The sequence below is a fragment of the Sphaerodactylus townsendi genome, linkage group LG07 (genome assembly GCF_021028975.2).
Source record: "Sphaerodactylus townsendi isolate TG3544 linkage group LG07, MPM_Stown_v2.3, whole genome shotgun sequence".
NCBI classification, from domain to species: domain Eukaryota; kingdom Metazoa; phylum Chordata; class Lepidosauria; order Squamata; family Sphaerodactylidae; genus Sphaerodactylus; species Sphaerodactylus townsendi.
Window position 1 is genome coordinate 114,896,242 of NC_059431.1, and position 19,413 is coordinate 114,915,654.

At 46.8% G+C, this 19,413-nt stretch overlaps 1 protein-coding gene across 1 annotated transcript in view; it reads left to right on the forward strand.

Moving 5' to 3' along the window:
• The first annotated feature begins 34 nt into the window (after positions 1–34).
• Positions 35–19,413, forward strand: part of GTF2E1 (general transcription factor IIE subunit 1) — a 38,171-nt gene continuing 18,792 nt past the window's right edge. Inside the window, exons 1-2 of the mRNA XM_048504451.1 lie at positions 35–174; positions 12,593–13,050. Coding sequence (XP_048360408.1) covers positions 12,603–13,050 — 448 coding nt within the window. The 5' untranslated portion in view covers positions 35–174; positions 12,593–12,602. The remainder of the gene's footprint in view (positions 175–12,592; positions 13,051–19,413) is intronic.

Here is a 19,413-nt window from a genome sequence, read left to right on the forward strand (position 1 = left end):
CCGGGGTGTCTCACAGGTTAGTCTGGTGGCGGCGGTTTTCCCCCGCGGAGGGGGGGGGGGCAGATCTTGACCGAGCGACCCCTTCCCTTCCTCCCCCGTAGTCGAGCGCGTGCCGGTGGCCAGACGAGCCTGTGCAGCCAGATTTCTACATGCAGGGACAAGCGTTCACTTGCGGTGGGTGCCTGTGGGCTAAGGGGCAGCGGCTCAGACGGATTTCCTCTCCCAGGAAGAGCTCGATTTTAAGCCCCCCCCCCCCCCTTTAATCATGAGTCTGCTCTGAGCTCTCTCAGCCCCACCAACCTCACAAGGGGTCTGCTGTGAGGAGAGGAAGGGAAAGGACTTTGTAAGCCATCTTGAGTCTCCTTACGGGAGAGAAAGGTGGGTATACATCCAAACTCTTCTTCTTTTCCCCAGGCTGGCCAGGTAGAGGACGGGTCATGCTTGCTGTGTTACCTAGTGCTGTAGACGTTTGATGGTGTTACGTTGTCAGGATCTGTCTACCTCGCGCAATAACTGGACTGTTGAGTTCAGAAATAGGTTTATTGACTGGACTGTGTACCTCTGTATGAAAGAAAAGAGCCAACGTGAACTTGTTTTACAAATGAGAAGTCGATCTATGGCTACCAATCTTGATCCTCCTTGATCTCAGATTGCAAATGCCTTAGCAGACCAGGTGCTCAGGAGCAGCAGCAGCAGGCCATTGCTTTCACATCCTGCATGTGAACTTCCAAAGGCACCTGCATGTGAGCTCCCAAAGGCACCTGGTGGGCCACTGCGAGTAGCAGAGAGCTGGACTAGATGGACTCTGGTCTGATCCAGCTGGCTTGTTCTTATGTTCTTATGTTCTTAATGAACCTAGCTATCAGCCCCTGGACAGATCTAGGAGTTAAATCATATTGTGTGCTTTGCCTGTGTTGAAGGTAACAATAGGAACTATCTAGTGCAGTTAAACATCATGTGTATGCTGCTGTACAGATGGTGCATGTAATCTGTGTTGCTTCTGAACAGGGGTCTCATTTTCAAGGGGAAAGTGCTGTGTGGCAAACAGCGCATTTTGTGACCCACTGTCCAAATTCCTCTCTTCCCAAACTCAGCTCCGGTAGTGGGGCAGAACTGGATTGGCATGAAAATGCCTGGGGTGAGACAGAAAGGAGAGTAGAATGCCCCAGATTTGTGCCTATCTGTCGGCTGGAAAGTTCCCCCCTGATGCCCTGCTGTAGTTGTGTGCAGGGTTGATGTGAAATTAACATTGCTGCATGTGTTGCATTTAAAAAGCATAAGAGTAGCCATGACGGTTCAGATGAATGGCCCATTTGAACCAGTCTCCTGTTTGCAGTTTGGCTATTTGGATGCTGCAAGAAGGGCCTTCAGGCTACACCCATCCTCACCCATCGGTCAATCACTGTTGTCCCTCAGACCCTGGAGGTGACAACTAGCTATCATGAATGTTAACCAGTGATAGATCTATCATCCCCAAATCTGGCCATACTGTAATCCTTAGAATGATAGAGTTGGGAGAGACCACAAGGGCCACAGAGTCCAACTCTCTGCCATGCCAGAATGCACAATCAAAGCACTCCTGACAGATGGCCATCCAGCCTCTCTTTAAAGACCTCCATAGAAGGACACTCCACCACCCTCTGAGGCAGTGTATTCCCAGTCAAACAGCCTTTGCTAGTCAGGAAGTTCTTCCTAATGTTTAGGTGGAATCTCTTTTCCTGCATATTGAACCTATTACTCCTTGTTCTAGTCTCTGAAACAGCAGAAAACAAGCTTGCTCCCTCTTCGACACGACATCCCTTCAAATATTTAAACATGGCTATCACGTCACCCCTTAACATTCTGTTCTCCAGACCAAACATACCTAGCTCTCTAAGCTGCTCTTCATAGGGCATGGAATCCAGACCTTTTACCATTTTGATCACCCTCCTCTGGACCTGTTCCAGATTGCCACTATCATTCTTGAATTGTGGCGCGCAGAACTGGACACAGTGTCCCAGGTGAGGTCTGACCAATGCTGAATAGAGAGGTACTATTAGGTCCTTTGATCTAGACCAGGGGTAGGGAACCTGCGGCTCTCCAGATGTTCAGGAACTACAATTCCCATCAGCCTCTATCAGCATGGCCAATTGGCCATGCTGGTAGGGGCTGATGGGAATTGTAGTTCCTGAACATCTGGAGAGCCGCAGGTTCCCTACCCCTGATCTAGACACTATGCTACTGTTGATGCAGCCCAGAATCATATTGGCTTTCTTAGCTGCCACATCACACTACTGACTCATGTTCAGTTTGTGGTCCACTAAGACTTTAACATGGACTGTTGTCAAGCCGGGTGTCCCCCATCCTATATCTGTGCATTTCATTTTTTCTGCCTGAGATTTCAATATCTCTTGAAATTCATTGCTAGTTTTGGCCCTGATCTCTAATCTGTCCAGATCATTTTGAATTCTGGCCCTGTCCTCAGGGGTATTAAGCTACCCCTCTCAGGCCATTGGCTGTCACCTCCTGTTGGGTCCGTGAGTTTCCCAGGGCAACAGTTCATTGTGTGAAGAACCGCTCCTTTTACCCAGTCACAAATCTACTGCTAGTCAGCTTCATAAGAACAGCCATGTCAGTCGGTCCATTGTGTTTGTTGGTTTGTACTGTTGTGTGTATCACCAAGGTTTGAAGGAAGATTGTAAACTGTTGCTCTGGGGCCTCCACTGCTGGTAATGCAAGTGAACTGTTTTGTAGCTTGACTTTTGTGGCGCCACCAGAGCCGAGGCAGTCTTGGTGAGCATATTTTGGGAATAATGGAAAGCCCCCAGGGACCCAGTGGTGTGTTCAAGGAAATGTATTCCTGTGGATTTGTACCCAGAGTGTAAGATGCTAAAGGCATTGTCAACAGAGGTTTCACCATGAAGTGATATTTCTCTTCTCACAGCAGGCCCACAACCCATTGTAAAATTGTGACTTACATACTACACACTTTCCTGTTCGATCATGGGAGAGCCTGAAGTTCTCCAGCTGGGTGAAGGTAATTAATTACAATGGCAGCCAATAGTACCCTGTTTCTCCGAATATAAGACATCCCCTGAAAATAAGACATAGTAGAGGTTTTGCTGAAGTGCGAAATATAAGGCATCCCCTGAAAGTAAGACGTAGCAAAGTTTTTGTTTGGAAGCATGCCCGACGAACAGAACACAGAAAAATAACACATCCCCTGAATATAAGACATAGGCATCTTCAGGGGATTGCAAGAAGATTCACAAATATGAGAACCACTGTCTTATTTTCCTAGGCTCTGGATACTATTAGATTACAGTTCTGTGACGTTAAACTAGACCAATGGTTCTCAACCTGGGGGTCGGGACCCCTTTGGGGGTCGAACGACCCTTTCACAGGAGTCGCCTAAGACTCTCTGTATCAGTGTTCTCCATCTGTAAAATGGATAAATGTTAGAGTTGGGGGTCACCACAACATGAGGAACTGTATTAAAGGGTCGCAGCATTAGGAAGGTTGAGAACCACTGCTCTAGACTGAGAAAAAGCTCCTAACGGGGGGCACAAATTTAGCTGCCACTGTGAGCGAATCTCTGCTACTCTGGCAACCATCCTCTTCCCGTATCTGACCTGTCATTTTAAGTGCTCCTGAAAGTCAGTGCAAAATCAGCTGTGGGGACTGGCCTTCTTCTAAGCCCTCTGTGCATGTGGGGCAGGGGTCTGCAACCTGCGGCTCTCCAGATGTTCATGGACTACAAATCCCATCAGCCCCTGCCAGCATGGCCAATTGTCCATGAACATCTGGAGAGCCGCAGGTTGCAGACCCCCGGGTGGGGGGATGAGCAGTATCAGTCAATAGTTGGCTTTGGTAAGAGTCTCAGAGGTCAGAGTCAACGCAGTGGAATGTTGCAGGCGAAGTCTGGTTTTTTAGAACAGCTTAAGTGCGTACAGCCAAGTCGGAGGTCTCTTTCATAACTGTTGACCAGATTTTTGGGCGACAGTGAGAGGGGGGAGAGAGAGAGCACCGGAGCCTGAAACAGGTGGGAGATCTGTTCCAGACTCTGTGAATAATGTTACAAAACGTTATTTATGCCTTTAATTTAGGAAGTTTATATGCTGCCTCTCTGGAAAACCCACTTAAGGCAACTCTCCAAATAAAACGCTATTTAAAGAAATACAACAGCATGAAAGTAATCACAGTTAACCAACTATTTAAATCCCAGAAAAAGCATAATAAACAGCAACAAACATTGAGCAGTTTTAAAGCCCAAGGTAAGCCAGCAGGCTTCATGTGCAGGAGTGCGAAATCAAACCTGGTTCTCCCAAGTAGAGTCTGCCACTCTTAACTGGTATAGCAACTCTCTTAACTGGTATAGCAACTCTTAACTGGTATAGCAACTCTCCAAATAAAACGTTATTTAAAGAAATACAACAGTATGAAAGTAATGACAGTTAACCAGTTAACTATTTAAATCCCAGAAAAAGCATAAAAAACAGCAACAAACATTGAGCAGTTTTAAAGTATTTTTATAAAACACTGAAAATATATTAAACTCTCTGTGTGTTTGTTCTATGAAGTCATAGCAGACATACAGTAGACTCTGTAGGATTTTCAAGGCAAGATACTATTAAGGAATCCAACGTGCTCCATATCTGTGGATGGCAAAAGATTAAAAGATTGTTGACTAAAGAAATTAGATCTAGCAACTTTATTTCTCTTCCACTGTTTTAGACCAGCCAGGTATGTCAACCGGGAGACGGTAGACCTGTTTCTCCTTTCTTCAGGACAGCTGGGGACCCCTTAGGAACAAACTTTATAGCTCCTCTGTGGAAAGAGGTTGCTTGTTCATGCCTTTGGCAGAATTCTACCTGATCGGGGTGGATGGCTGCAAGAGGAAATTGATGGGCATTTCTTTTGGCTGTCTGCATGTGCTAGAGCACAGGTGTCAAACTCGTGGCCCTCCAGATGTTATAGACTACAGTTCCTAGAGCATTGAGTGAATCCATTCACTTGGAAATTAAAAGCTGGGTGACCTCTCGGTTGTCTTCAGATTTCGGCACATAAATATGGGGGGGAGGGGGAAGGGTTGCCCATGTTCGTGTGTCAGTGAGCCCAGGTGCTTGGTTAATAGAATGTGGCCGAGTGCCCAGGTGCGTGGTTAATTTCAACAGCTCTTTCTTGCTGTCCATCACCCCTGTCTTCTTGCCTTTAATGTTTCTTCAAGAGGCACCAGTCGCATTTTTCGAAAGCTGCAGAGACGAGTGACTGTTACATAAAGGACAGCTAGGAAAATTTCAACAGCAGCTTAATTGGCAAGGGTGAGTCAGCAGTAGGTGAGTCACACATGGGATTTGGCGTGCGGCGCAAAGATGTGTCAGATGGAGCCCCAGAGATTTGCCAAGGCAGTGCCCTGCGAACTGTCAGTTGTTTGTGGAGGTCGTGAGTTCTGATGGTCTCCTTCCGAGATGCTGAGAGCTTTGGTTCAGGAATGGAGATCTCGGAATGATTCGGCAGAAATCGTCTCCTACGGGGTTGCGAAAACGCTCAGCGCTGCCTCGCCGCAACAAAAGTTGCCTGCTAAAAGCAAGGGCAATAGGGATTCTCTTTTCAACCGTTCCTTCTGCGGCTGTGAAATCCTCAGCCTGCGTAACCGCAGCCAAAGCGATAAGAGTCGGCGAAGAAGAGTCTTCTGCTGCCAATCCGTTGATAATAGTGTTGCCTTTCGGTCCTGTTACTTGTTCAGAAACAATCACCTCCGTGCCCCCTCAGGGAGCTCTCTACACCTTGCCTCGGATCCAGCAATGCGTGAGCAGAAAGGGGAAATGTGCTTCGTTCCGCTTGCATGGGCAGCAGCACAAGGGCCGTGGTAGCACACAGCGTCTGCAAGACTGTTTTTGAACAAGACAGCCGCTGTTCAAATGGAGCGGTGGAGCGTGCAGCAGACAGCTCGCTTGGTTTTGTTAAATCCTGACATTGTTCACAGTAACAACGTGAGGCAGGTGTGGCGGGGGATTCAACAAATTACTGACTATAAATTAAATAACGATATTCCCGTAGATGGGGATTGCTTCTCTGGCAGAGGAGTTGAATCACTTGGAGCAGGTCCGTCAGAAGGAGATGACATACGGCCACGAGGTGATTGTAGCTCACACCTTACTGTGGAGGAACATGGAGTGAGGAGAGTTTTGAGGGCTGTGAATCCAAGGAAGGCTGCTGGACCGGATGGTATTTCCGGCCGAAGCTCCAGAAACTCATTGACCCAACTTACCTTGAGTGAACTCCACCATTCAAAATGGTGCACAATAGTTACAGCAAAGATCGGGTAACTGGGTTATGACAGTGACTCCTTCAATATGCTAACCTTCACTGAAACTTTTGCCCTCTTTAAAGGGAGGCTGTTAGCAATGGACTATCAACAACTGCAGAGCTTGGCAAATGAATTTTGTTCACCAACAAATATGTCAATTCCTTTCACGCAGGGATACCCAGCCTATTATATTACAGCGCTCACAAATCCCATACAGAGGAGAGCCTATATGCTGGCTAGATTTAACATCATGCCATCTCCGCTACATAGAGGAAGACTTAAAGGTCTTCCAAGCGATAAGAGGTTCTGTACCTGTAGCATAGGACAGCTGGATTCCATCCCACACATTCTCCTGAACTGCGTATTATACCAAGAACTCCGATCCAGCCTGTTATCCCAAGCTATAGACCCTATGATTGATTATACTGAATCAGATAAAGTAGTTTTTAAATTGTCAGGATTTTCATTGTTGCCTTATAGTGGCAAAGTTTTTGTCAGAAGTTTGTAAACTGAATGTATGACAAACGCGAAGTTTTTTACTATTCACTTTTTAACTGGAACTGTATTTTTATACTATCGTGTATATGCCAATAAAGGCTTATTGAAATTAATTAATTAATTGAAATTAATGGGTATTTCCGGCCGGGTGTTAAAGGACTGTGCTAACCAGCTGGCTGGTGTTTTTACTGGGATTTTGAATCGGTCTTGATCTCAGTCCATTATTCCATCGTGTTTGAAAGCTTCCATCGTTGTTCTGCTACCAAAGAAGTTCCCTGCTGACAATCTTCAGGATTACAGACCAGTGGCACTCACCCCCATTATCATGAAGTGCTTTGAAACATTGGCCCATAGGCAGGTTAGTTCTTGCCTTCCAAACACATTTGATAAATATCAGTTTGCATATAGAACTAACAGATCTACAGAGGACGCTATAGCCATTAATCTACACACTGCTTTGACTCATCTGGAACGACAGGGGAGCTATGTGAGGATGCTCTTTGCGGACTTTCGTTCCGTGTTTCATACAATCCTACCACAAAGACTGGTGACCAAACTTCTGGATCTTGGATTCTCCCATTCAATCTGTTTGTGGATTCGGGACTAGATCTTGGACTCTCCCATTCAATCTGTTTGTGGATTCGGGGTTAGACTGGGTAATCAGCTCTCCTCAGTTCTTACTCTCAACAGGGGAACGCCACAGGGCTGTGTGTTGAGTCCTCTACTGTACACCCTTTATACATACGATTGTGCCCCTGTCTATCATAGTAACACCATTCTCAAATTTGCAGATGACACAACGGTGGTGGGGCTTATCTCTGGAGGGGACGAGTCTGCCTATTGGGGTGAGGTGGACCGGTTGCTCTTGTGGTTCAGGGGAAATAATTTGGTTCTTAATATTAACAAGACAAAGAGCTTATAGCAGACTATAGAAGGAATAGGTTAGAAATTCAACCCTTGGTGATAAATGGGGATCGAGTAGAGCGGGTGGCCAGCTTTAAGTTCCTAGGTCAGTGATGGCGAACCTATGGCACGGGTGCCAGAGGTGGCACTCAGAACCCTCTCTGTGGGCACCCACAAAGTTCATCATGTGGGGGGGAAATCACCCCCCCCCCCCACGCACACATCTAGGCTGGCCTGGGCCACTGGGCTCAATTATTAGCATTAAACCTAAGACCTAGTTTTGGAGAAGCAGTGTAGGTTACCCTGTTAAGCGCTGTTAAACACACTGATTTTCATGCAAAGAACTAAAGCGCAATCCTTTATCTGGGAGTAAGCTCGGTTGCTGGCAATGGGGCTTGCTTCTGAGTAAACCCTCCTAGAGTCCTGATTCACCCATTGGAAGAGTTGCATGGTTGCTTCAAAGCAAAGCCATCGACTACCACCAAGCTTACTTCCGAGTAACACACGCCTCAGAGCCAACCATTTTTTCTAAACTAAAACCTCAGTATTCAGGTTAAATTGCCATGTTGGCACTTTGCGATAAATAAGTGGGTTTTGGGTTGCAGTTCGGTCTTGAAAAGGTTCGCCATCACTGTCCTAGGTGTTATGATTAAAGAGGACTTGATCTGGGGTGTTCAGACTGCCACAGTGGTTAAGAAGGCCCAGCAGCGACTGTACTATCTGAGACTTTTAAGGAAACAACAACGGCATGAAAAACTGCTGGTGACCTTCTCCCGCTGTGCTATAGAGAGTGTCTTAACATACCGCATCTGTGCATGGTTTGTTGCATAGTGGCAGATAGGAAGGCGCTCCAAAGGGTGATCACTACTGCCCAGAGGATTATTGGCTGCCCTCTCCCCTCTTTGGAAGAACTTTACAATTCCAGCTGCCTAAAGAAAGTTCAGAAGATTCTGAAGGACGCGTCTCATCCGGCATACTCTCTTTTTGAAATGTTACCATCTGGCAGACAACCATCTGGCAGACAATATAGGATTATAAGAACCAGGACAAATAGGCTCAGAGACGGAACTGTGGCTATGCTGAACTCCATGGTTTCGTGCTGATGTGGTTGGGCCTGTGTAGTGATGGTTGGAGGAAGGGGAATGTGAGGATGAGGTGTGAGGTCTGAAATAGTGTGCATCGGGGAATGCTTGTATTCAACCATAACAACAACAACCACCACCTTTATTTGGCATTTAAAAATAGGTTCTAGAGCGTTGCCAGACATTTTTGAAATACAAATCAAGAGTGCATTCAAAGCGCAGACAGGAAGACTGTATATAGCAGTATACATTACTTAGAAAGTTCTGTCACTTGTAAAAGAAATTTTGCTACTTTTTCCAAGAGCATGACATCTGTGTTGTTTAACAGAAGCTCCACAACAGAACAGTCAGAGTCACTTTCAGATTTGTCTAGGGCCAGCCTGGGAGAGAAATTCCTAATGCCCACATATCTCGGACAGTCAAGAATAATGTGAGCAAGAGTCTCCGCTTGATTTTTACAGTGTGGACAAACCCAATCCTGGAGAGGGATGGATAAGTAACGACCCTTTGTAATGGCCGATGGGAAGGTATTGGATCTGGCCCTTGTGATAATCCATCTCTGTTGGGGTTCAGTTAATAATTCAAGATATTTGGCTATGTGCCCCTGTTCCGGTATTATTCCGACAGAGAGGGGTGAGCATGATTTATTTGCTTGCCCCAACAAGATATGATATTCCTGTTCTAGAAGTCTACTTTTTAAGGTTCGGAAAAATCTCTCTGGGTGTCAGCATACAGAGATCTTCAAGTAATAAACCTATTGAGTAAATTTTTGATTTGAGAAGTTGATACCATTCGAAGGCAAATTCTTGTAATTTTCGTTGTGCTTGCTCAATGACAATAAATGCTTGTTGTTGTTATTATTTTGTCACAGGAAATTTCATCTTGCACACTGGCTGTGGTTCCATTTACCACTGGCCAACAGCCAGGTGTGATTTGAGCACTTCCGCTAGCGCCGGGACAGTCGCCCAGGTCCAAATCTTCTTACGAACCCACTGCTCTTGTTAGCCCCAGTGCAACGAATTTCTCAACAGCTCCAGCAGTTCACAGTGCAATTAAGATTGCTGACGAACAGACTCGGCATGGTACTGTTTGTTCTGATAATTAGAAACTGATAAATTTGATAGCTGGAAATTGTCTGTGTTCCGGGAGCCTGCTGCGCGTCTCAAAATCTTCACACAGGGCCTGGCCTGAGCCAACTTGTGCCTGCAAATATTTCTGCAATTTCTCTCTTAAAACTTCAGCAGTTAACCTGGTGTGGGCTTTTTTTCTTTTCAAAACATATTTGTTCTTGAGTCCCAAGGTCGCATAACCAAAAAACCCCCTCATCTCAGTCCTGTTAACAGTACAGTTATCCCTTCTGCATCGCTGGGGTTAGGGGCGTGGCACCTCCTGTGATCTGGAAATCTGTGTAAAACTTTTTGGCCCTTCCTTTGTACCAGAAAAGTCTGAATTTTTCTTTTTATTCTAACTTTAAAAAAAGGAAATGTGTATATTTATGGTATTAAAATGAGATTTATGGTATTAAATGAGGAGCAGCAGTGGCGTAGGAGGTTAAGAGCTTGTGTATCTAATCTGGAGGAACCGGGTTTGATTCCCAGCTCTGCCACCTGAGCTGTGGAGGCTTATCTGGTGAATCGGATTAGCTTGTGCACTCCCAACACATGCCGGCTGGGTGACCTTGAGCTAGTCACAGTTCGGGAGCTCTCTCAGCCCCACATATCTCAGAGGGTGTTTGTTGTGAGGGGGGAAGGGCAAGGAGATTGTAAGCCCCTTTGAGTCTCCTGCAGAAGAGAAAGGGGGGATATAAATCCAAACTCTTCTTCTTCTTCTAAAAGATAAAATAAGTTGATGTTGTGCAATTCCATACGTATATTTTATGCCTTTCTGAGTTTCTAAACTTTTTTTGCGTTGTGCCTTCGTGTGTCCTCTGTGCGAAAATCCCTTAAAAATTTTCCTTTTAAAGGAAAATTCCTTTAAAAATCCCATTTAATTTCTTATTCTGACCTGCGATATATCAAAACCACGATGGGAAAGTCGTGATGACTGTATTTCACTGTGGTTTGGGTGACTGTATTTCAGAGGGGTGACTATTTCACTGTGGTTAGGTTCCTTGATAGGTGTTTTAAATCTATCCTTTGCGGGTAGCCAGGTGTATGCTAGAATTGTCAGTCTTCAGGTGGTGTTTGAAAATCTGCCGGGGTTACAGCTCATTTCCAAACTACAGAGATCGGTTCCCTTGGAAAATATGGCTGTTTTGGAGGGCGGACTGTGCCCCCTACCATACTGAAATCCTTCTTCCCATGTCCCACCCCTCCCCAATTTCCAGGAATTTCTCAGATCTGAGTTGGCAACCTTTTTACCTGCCTTTTTGCAGTGAAGCTGTGTGCTGTCGTCGTACACTGACATTAGATGTGACGTTGCTGACTGGGATGTGGCAATGCTGGGTTGGAGGAAGGACAGTTTGGTTTCATCTCCTTATAATGGCAAATCACGGCTTGACCTGATTCATGCCTCCCCTACCCCGCACTCCCCGTGCTTCATTCATTCCTTCTTTTGTGTCTAACCAGAGTTTGTTGTTGCACCTCACGGGTGACCAACCTGTGGTGCTCCAGATGTGCATGGACTTCAAATCCCCATTATATCAGTTGGCCATGCTGGCAGGGGCTGATGGGAATTGTAGTCCATGCACATCTGGAGCACCATAGGTTGGGCACCCCTGTTGTACCTGAACCAAGCAAATTACAGCTTGTTGGAATTGAAAATCACGTTTGCTTTTGATATCCTCGGATAGCAATTGAAAGTGCTGTTTCTCACCTACGGGGCTCTATTGGTCAGCGTAATACAGATAGGGAAAGAAAGCAATAAATAAACATTATTTTGCACTTATATGTATTTACAAAGTAATAAGAAAGTGGGCATTGCATAGTGTCCTATTTAACAGTGCTTCTGCCTGAAATCTTGAAGAATTACCATTACAATTATGTATAACCTCAAGCCCTGACATTTTGCAGTTGACTCCAACTCATGAGGAATTCATTTTGTGGTTGGTCCCCCATCTTGTGCCCAAAATCCCAGGCTGAAAAAGATTAGGGACCCCTGCTGTAAAATCAGTAAGACAAATAATGGCAGCAGAAGAAACGAGAGACAGAATTAGAGCATAGGGTGTTATACGGGAACCAAACCAATTTCAGTAACCAAAATTATCGGACAGTGGGATAAGAACATAAGAACACGCCAGCTGGATCAGACCAGAGTCCATCTAGTCCAGCACTCTGCTACTCGCAGTGGCCCACCAAGTGCCTTTGGGAGCTCACATGCAGGATGTGAAAGCAATGGCCTTCTGCTGCTCCTGCTCCTGAGCACCTGGTCTGCTAAGGCATTTGCAATCTGAGATCAAGGAGCATCAAGATTGGTAGCCATAGATCGACTTCTCCTCCATAAATCTGTCCAAGCCCCTTTTAAAGCTATCCAGGTGAGTGGCCATCACCACCTCCTGTGGCAGCATATTCCAAACACTTATCACTCGTCGTGTGAAGAAGTGTTTCCTTTTATTAGTCCTAATTCTTCCCCCCAGCATTTTCAATGTATGCCCCCCTGGTTCTAGTATTGTGAGAAAGAGAGAAAAATGTCTCTCTGTCAACATTTTCGACCCCATGCATAATTTTATAGACTTCAATCATATCCCCCCTCAGACGCCTCCTCTCCAACAGGGCTGAAAAACTCGGCTTATATGCGAGTATATACGGTATATGTATTTACAAAGTAATAAGGAAGTGGGCATTGCATTTTACCCAGTTGTTTCCTTGTGTTTGTGTTGCAGGGGGCTCGCGATGACAGACCCGGACGTTCTCACGGAAGTCCCTGCCGCTCTGAAGCGCCTGGCCAAGTATGTCGTGCGCGGCTTCTATGGGACAGAACATGCTCTGGCCCTGGACATTCTGATCCGGAATCCCTGCGTGAAGGAGGAGGACATGCTGGAATTGCTCAAGTTCGACCGGAAGCAGCTGCGAGCCGTCCTCAATACCCTCAAAGGAGACAAGTTCATCAAGTGCCGGATGCGAGTGGAGACGGCCCCGGATGGCAAAACCACCCGGCACAACTATTACTTCATCAACTACCGCCTGCTGGTCAACGTGGTGAAGTACAAACTGGATCACATGAGGAGAAGGATTGAGACCGACGAAAGGGACTCCACCAACCGAGCGTCCTTCCGGTGTCCTGTTTGCTTCAGTACCTTCACAGACCTGGAGGCCAATCAGTTATTTGACCCTATGACAGGTAAGGGGCAAGCAGGCAGCCCTTCAGTGACTCATTGAGTTAGGAATCTTAGGCCGATTTCCCCTCTGCCAGGCGTTCCCTGCTCTTGCCCCACCTTCGTGCGAAAAGTTGCGCCAAAAATTCTCTGTTGCTGTTGAATGCAGCAGTGGCGTAGGAGGTTAAGAGCTCGTGTATCTAATCTGGAGGAACCGGGTTTGATTCCCCGCTCTGCCGCCTGAGCTGTGGAGGCTTATCTGGGGAATTCAGATTAGCCTGTGCACTCCCACACACGCCAGCTGGGTGACCTTGGGCTAGTCACAGCTTCTCGGAGCTCTCTCAGCCCCACCTACCTCACAGGGTGTTTGTTGTGAGGAGGGAAGGGCAAGGAGATTGTAAGCCCCTTTGAGTCTCCTGCAGGAGAAAAAGGGGGGATATAAATCCAAACTCTTCTTCTTCTCTATTTCCCTGTGGAAAGCGAGAAACAGGCAAGGGGCAAAAGAGGAAGCACATTGAGACGAGAAATCTTGCCCCAACGAGCATCCTCTTTCGACACACTGCAAAGAGGAAGTGCGACAGGACAAGGTTTACCCCCTGATGTACCTGATCTCGGCGCGCTGCAAAGCGCTTTGGGGCAAGGTTTTCACGGCCGGAATCACTGGGGTGCTGTGTGGTTTCCAGGCTGTATGGCCGTGTTCTAGCAGCATTCTCTCCTGACATTTCGCCTGCATCTGTGGCTGGCATCTTCAGAGGATCTATCAGATCCTTTCCTACTATCAGATCCTCTGAAGATGCCGGCCACGGATGCAGGCGAAACGTCAGGAGAGAATGCTGCTAGAACACGGCCATACAGCCCGGAAACCACACAGCACCCCAGAGTTAAAATGCCTACAAAAACTTTAAAATGTTTGTTCCGGAAGCAGGGATCATGGAGGGAATGCTGAACGTAGCAGGAAAGCCTTCCCCTGTTGGTGGGAGATGGCAACAGAAGGAGGCAGATGAATCTTCCGGGAGAGAGAGTTGCAGAGCATTGGGGCCGTGAGCAAGAAGGCCCTCCCCAGTTTTCGCCCCTCTAACCTCAACAAAATTAGGACAGCTTGCATCAACGTGGTACTTCCCTGGCTGGCGTGCGGCAGCCCTTGTGGGCGGTGCCTAGTGTATTGCCATCTCTGGCTTAGGAAATTCACGGACGTTTGGGCATGAAACATGGAAAGGGCAATAGTTGACTAGAGGAGAGATCTCGGTGGGTTTAATGCCACAGAGTCCACCCCACAAGATACCCATTCCCTCCAGCAGAGCTATCTCTGAAGTCTGGATGTCAGCTGTCACTCTGAGTGTTCTCCAGGTCTTTCCTGTCAACCCGAGTTATGCTGGTGCATATCTGAGTCAGCCAGCTTTGGCGCTGGCCCATAAGAGGAACTGACTCATTTTGAATTGTGTCCCCCGCATCAGAGCTTCCTTGGGTGGGCAGAAGAAGAGGAGTTTGGATTGACACTCCATCTTTCTCTCCTGTAAGGAGTCTCAAAGCAGCTTACAAACTCCTTTCCCTTCCTCTCCCCACCGCAGACCCCTTGTGAGGCAGGTGAGGCTGAGAGATTTCAGAGAGAACTGTGACTAGCCAAGGGTGGTCAACCTATGGCGCTCCAGAGGTTCATGGACTACAATTCCCATTACCCCCTGCCTGCATGGCCAATTGGACAATACTGGCGAGACGGTCTGAACCGTCATAACTGAATGGAGACTGTATGTTCACAACCAGGGCGCCTCTGCAGGGGAAATGACGTGGAATAAAACCAGCAATCTTCTGTAGGAGATTCCAGAACATTCCACTCACAGCTAGGCTAGGCCCTTGCAGCCAGCCCCATATAGGGTCAGCGGTGCATGTTTTTCCTGTATTGCTCATTCTACCAGGCGATCCGGTCCAAGCGCATAACTTCATTGTTTGGGAGTGGGAACCGGCCAATTGGCCATGTGGGCAGGGGTTGATGGGAATTGTAGTCCATGAACCTCTGGAGCGCCATAGGTTGGTCCACCTCTGGACCATCACCCAGCAGGCTTCATGTGGAGGATCAGAGAATGAAATCCAGTTCACCAGATGAAAGTCCATTGCTCACGTGAAGGAGTGGGGAATCAAACCTAGTTCTCTGGATCAGAGTCCACCTGCTCTTAACCGCTGTTCCACACTGGCTCTCAGAACTGTTTCCTCATCTGGGCATTTGTGTTTCTGGCATCAAAGTCTATGAGGAGAACAGCCAGATTCTACTCTGTGCAAGGTACAGTTACCTCATAGAATTTGGTGACAGAAAGAGACGATACTGGCGAGACGGTCTTTGAACCGTCATAACTGAATGGAGACTGAATGTTCACAACCAGGGCGCCTCTGCAGGGGAAATGACGTGGAATAAAACCAGCAATCTGTCAGGCCCAAGCCTGTCAGTGCCCAGATGTCTTGCTGTGTAAGAATTGCAAACGTTTTCCTGTAACTGCTTTTCTGTTTCCCTCTTCCCTTCCTGGCAATCCCCTGGCGCCAGCTCTCCTGCAAGAAGGTGTGAACGGTTCTCAGGTTCTTTGAAGCTCTGTAGTGCAAATGTTGTAGAATTTGTGAGGCACATTTGGTGTGGGACAAATGGGGGGGGTTTGAAGGATATAATCTCTGGATCTAAGCTGGAGAGCTTAGATTCAGCTTTCTACTGTTACTCTACGCGTTGTTAGAAATAAACTGCTTTAGGACTTTCCTACAGTCTCTGTTATTTCCACGTTCGAGAGTCTGACACAATCATCTGTGGGAGATTCCAGAACATTCCACTCACAGCTAGGCTAGGCCCTTGCAGCCAACCCTGTATAGGGTCAGCAGCGCATATTTTTCCTGTATTGCTCATTCTACCAGGTGATCCGGTCCAAGCGCATAACTTCATTGTTTGGGAGTGGGAACCGGCACTTTGCTGACCGTATGGTATTTTTTCTTACAACAGCCCAGGATCCAGATACAATAGACCCAGTTGTGAAGTTCTTGCACTGAGGAACGAGAAGTCGTAAACGTAATATATCGCTCTGTTAATGCCGAAGCCTTGAATTTTATTGATCTGATTATATTCTACTCATTTTCTATTTCATCGGAGTCTTTTATATGCCAATAAAGGCCTTGAGTTTGAATTTGAATAAAACCATTAGGGGAAGGCAATTGGTGCCTTGCCTTGTTTGAGAGCTTCTTGCTGCTCGCTGCTGAACTGGGGGAGGGGCTGTGGCTCAGTGGAAGATCATTGGCTTTGCAAGCAGAAGGATGCAGGTTCAGTCCTCAACCCCTCCAGTTAAAGAACAGGGAGTAGGTGATCTAAATACCTCTTCCTGAGACCCAGGAAAGCTTCTCCTAGTTTGAGTAGACAGTAGTAGGTTGTGCACAAGGTGTCTGTTGCATGGTGGGGCAAATGTCTGTTGCAGTGAGATTACTTGTACGGATGTATTTCCTCAAGCCCTGCTTTCACTTTCCATTCCCTCTGTAGTAAGCAAGACCCTTTGTAACGGGACCGTCTTACCCCATACCCCACTTTCCATTCCCTCTGTAGTAAGCAAGACCATTTGTAACGGGACCGTCTTACCCCATATGTCACTTGCTGGTGATCCCCAGCCCCTCGATGATACGGCTGGCCTCCACCCGGGCCAGAGCCTTTACAGCTCTGGCCCCTGCCTGGTGGAACGCTCTTCCATCAGCCGTCCGGGCCCTGCGGGATCTTGCTGAGTTCCGCAGGGCCTGTAAGACTGAGCTGTTCCACCGGGCTTTTGGGGAGACCAGCTGTTGATAAGGGCCCCCCTTCCTTCCTCCTCTTTTCTCTCCATTATGACATCATGGAGATCCTGCCACCCCTTTCATTTGGGGTTTATGGGAATTGGTAGAGGCCGCCATCCTGAGTCAATTAATGCTGCATTTTAAATGGGGAAGGGTTTATTTTTATTCTTATTAGAGCTGTTTTAATCTATATTTATTGTATTTAAAATGTTGTTGTGCTCTATCCATGTTGTACACTGCCCTGAGCCCTTCGGGGGAGGGCGGTTTATAAACCCAAATAATAATAATATAAACCCAAATAATAATAATAATAATAATAATAATGATTTTATTTTGCTTCGCCGCCAAAGCGGGTGTATTTGCCACTGAGCACAGCTTTGCCCCAGACACCTTCCCTCCAGCCATAACCAGCCTACCTAGCTCCACCCTTCCCACTCTCTCACACTGCATCCCTTTCCCCACTCCATCCCCTTCCATGTTGCCGACTCACAGAAAAGTTACAGAAAAGAAGCTCGCTCAAATGGGCTTAGCCAGAACATACTGACCTTCACCTCCTCATGTTGATATATCAAGATATCAACAACATAATAAGAACAGAGAGTGCTTGGAAATAACAAACCTTTCTGTCCTCTCACGGCAGCAGCAGGAAGTGGGGGGAACAGAGAATATCGGCTATAGCACAGTGTCCCCTACTTCTGCAGCATGTGGTGCAGGGAATTATTTTGCTCTTTTATTTGCCGGGGGTGTGGGGGATGTTTTTGGAACAGTAATATTGTACTATTGTTTTAATTTTTATATGATCATATTTTAAACGTTTTAAATCAATTATTCATAAGCCGTTATGACCCACCCTGATCCCTGTGGGAACAGGGTGGGATATAAATTTGAATAAATAAATAAATAAATAAAAGTGCAGTTTAAAGGCTAAGCCAGCCATTTTGACTACTGGGTATAATTAGATCTGTGCCTTTGAGAATAAATGCCTTTAAGATCTGTGCCTTTAAGAACAAGTTGATGGGCGGAATTAAGGGAACTAGGCATGGGAGAGTTTGCTACAGAAAAAATTGCACACCTAGAGTGAGTGTCTCCTCACGTGTAAACAAAGAAACATGAGGAGACCCCAATATAAGCCCATTCCACACTGAAATGTCCCAAGGTAAGCCTTCCATGCATAATCGGCCAGTAGTCTGGTCTAATCCAGTATAACACAGTTTCATGGGTGTGGCTATATATTCAGTCTTGATCTGTCTGAATCTTTCTTTTTCTTGGGAGCAGCATTGGCGTAGTGGCTAAGAGCAGTGGCTAAGAGCAGGTGCACTCTGATCTGGAGGAACCGGGTTTGATTCCCAGCTCTGCCGCTTGAGTTTTGGAGGCTTATCTGGGGAATTCAGAGTAGCCTGTACACTCCCACACACGCCAGCTGGGTGACCTTGGGCTAGTCACAGCTTCTCGGAGCTCTCTCAGCCCCACCCACCTCACAGGGTGTTTGTTGTGAGGGGGGAAGGGCAAGGAGATTGTAAGCCCCTTTGAGTCTCCTACAGAAGAGAAAGGGGGGATATAAATCCAAACTCCTCCTACTACTCCTCCTCCTCCCCTCCCCATGTGGACCTAAAGTAATTTATATCTCTGTCTCTTTCATTGTACTTTCTCAACATTATTTTGAGGTAGCTTAGGCTGAGGGTGTATGACTGGCCCCAGATCACGCAGTGAGCTTCCACGACAGAGTGGAGATTCGAACGTGGGTCCCTTGGATCCTAACTATTTCACCGTGGTGGCTCTCACGTTCTTGAAATGAAGTTGGAAGTGCTTTTCCAAGTAGCGCAATTCAGTCAGGTTTGCTATTTTGCCTGGCACATGCTGAGAAATCGTCATGGTTTAGATCTCTAGGGAGGTTAAGAAAAAGGCTCTTAGTGGGGGAAAGTAAAGGATCCCCACTCACGACGACTTGTCTTTGTTTGCTACCTTGTCGATGTAACGTTTCTCGAAATACCTGGAGGTGGTTTGGTCTCTCTAGTTTGTTCACTGGGAAGGAGGAGAATACAAAGGAGCTGTTTGAATTTCTAAATGGTTGGAGAGGCTCTTTTCGGTCCGCGGTGCGGAAATTGCTCCCCATTATGTCTGGAACATGAAATTCCGCCGCTTTTTCTAGGTTAGAGCATGCTGTTCTTCAGCATTATAGGGTACTCAAAGAGGTAAATGATTTCCTTTTGCGGCCGAATTACAAATTGCCATAATAAGGCAGGGAGCATTATAGTGCAAAATCTAAATGGATGTGTCTAAGGAACCCCGAGGCTTTTCTTATTAGGATGCGTGGTATATTCTATGGAGTCTGCTGTATAAACTGCGTCTAGGCAGTCAATGCGTTCGAGTGGTGGTGGTGGTGGGGTGTTGTATTTCCTTGGCCTTGGATGTAAACAGAACTGTAATTGCTCTCTGCGGCTTTGGTGGGATGTGAATAAAAATGGGTTTCTTACTGTTGGCAAGGATGGGGCGGGGGTGCCGCTATTGGCTGGTTCCAGTCGTTGCTTGAATTGTAGCTGCAGGCTGGGCTAGCCAGATGTCCTTAACTGGTAGTGGGCTCTTAGCTCTGGTTGCAGTCTCTG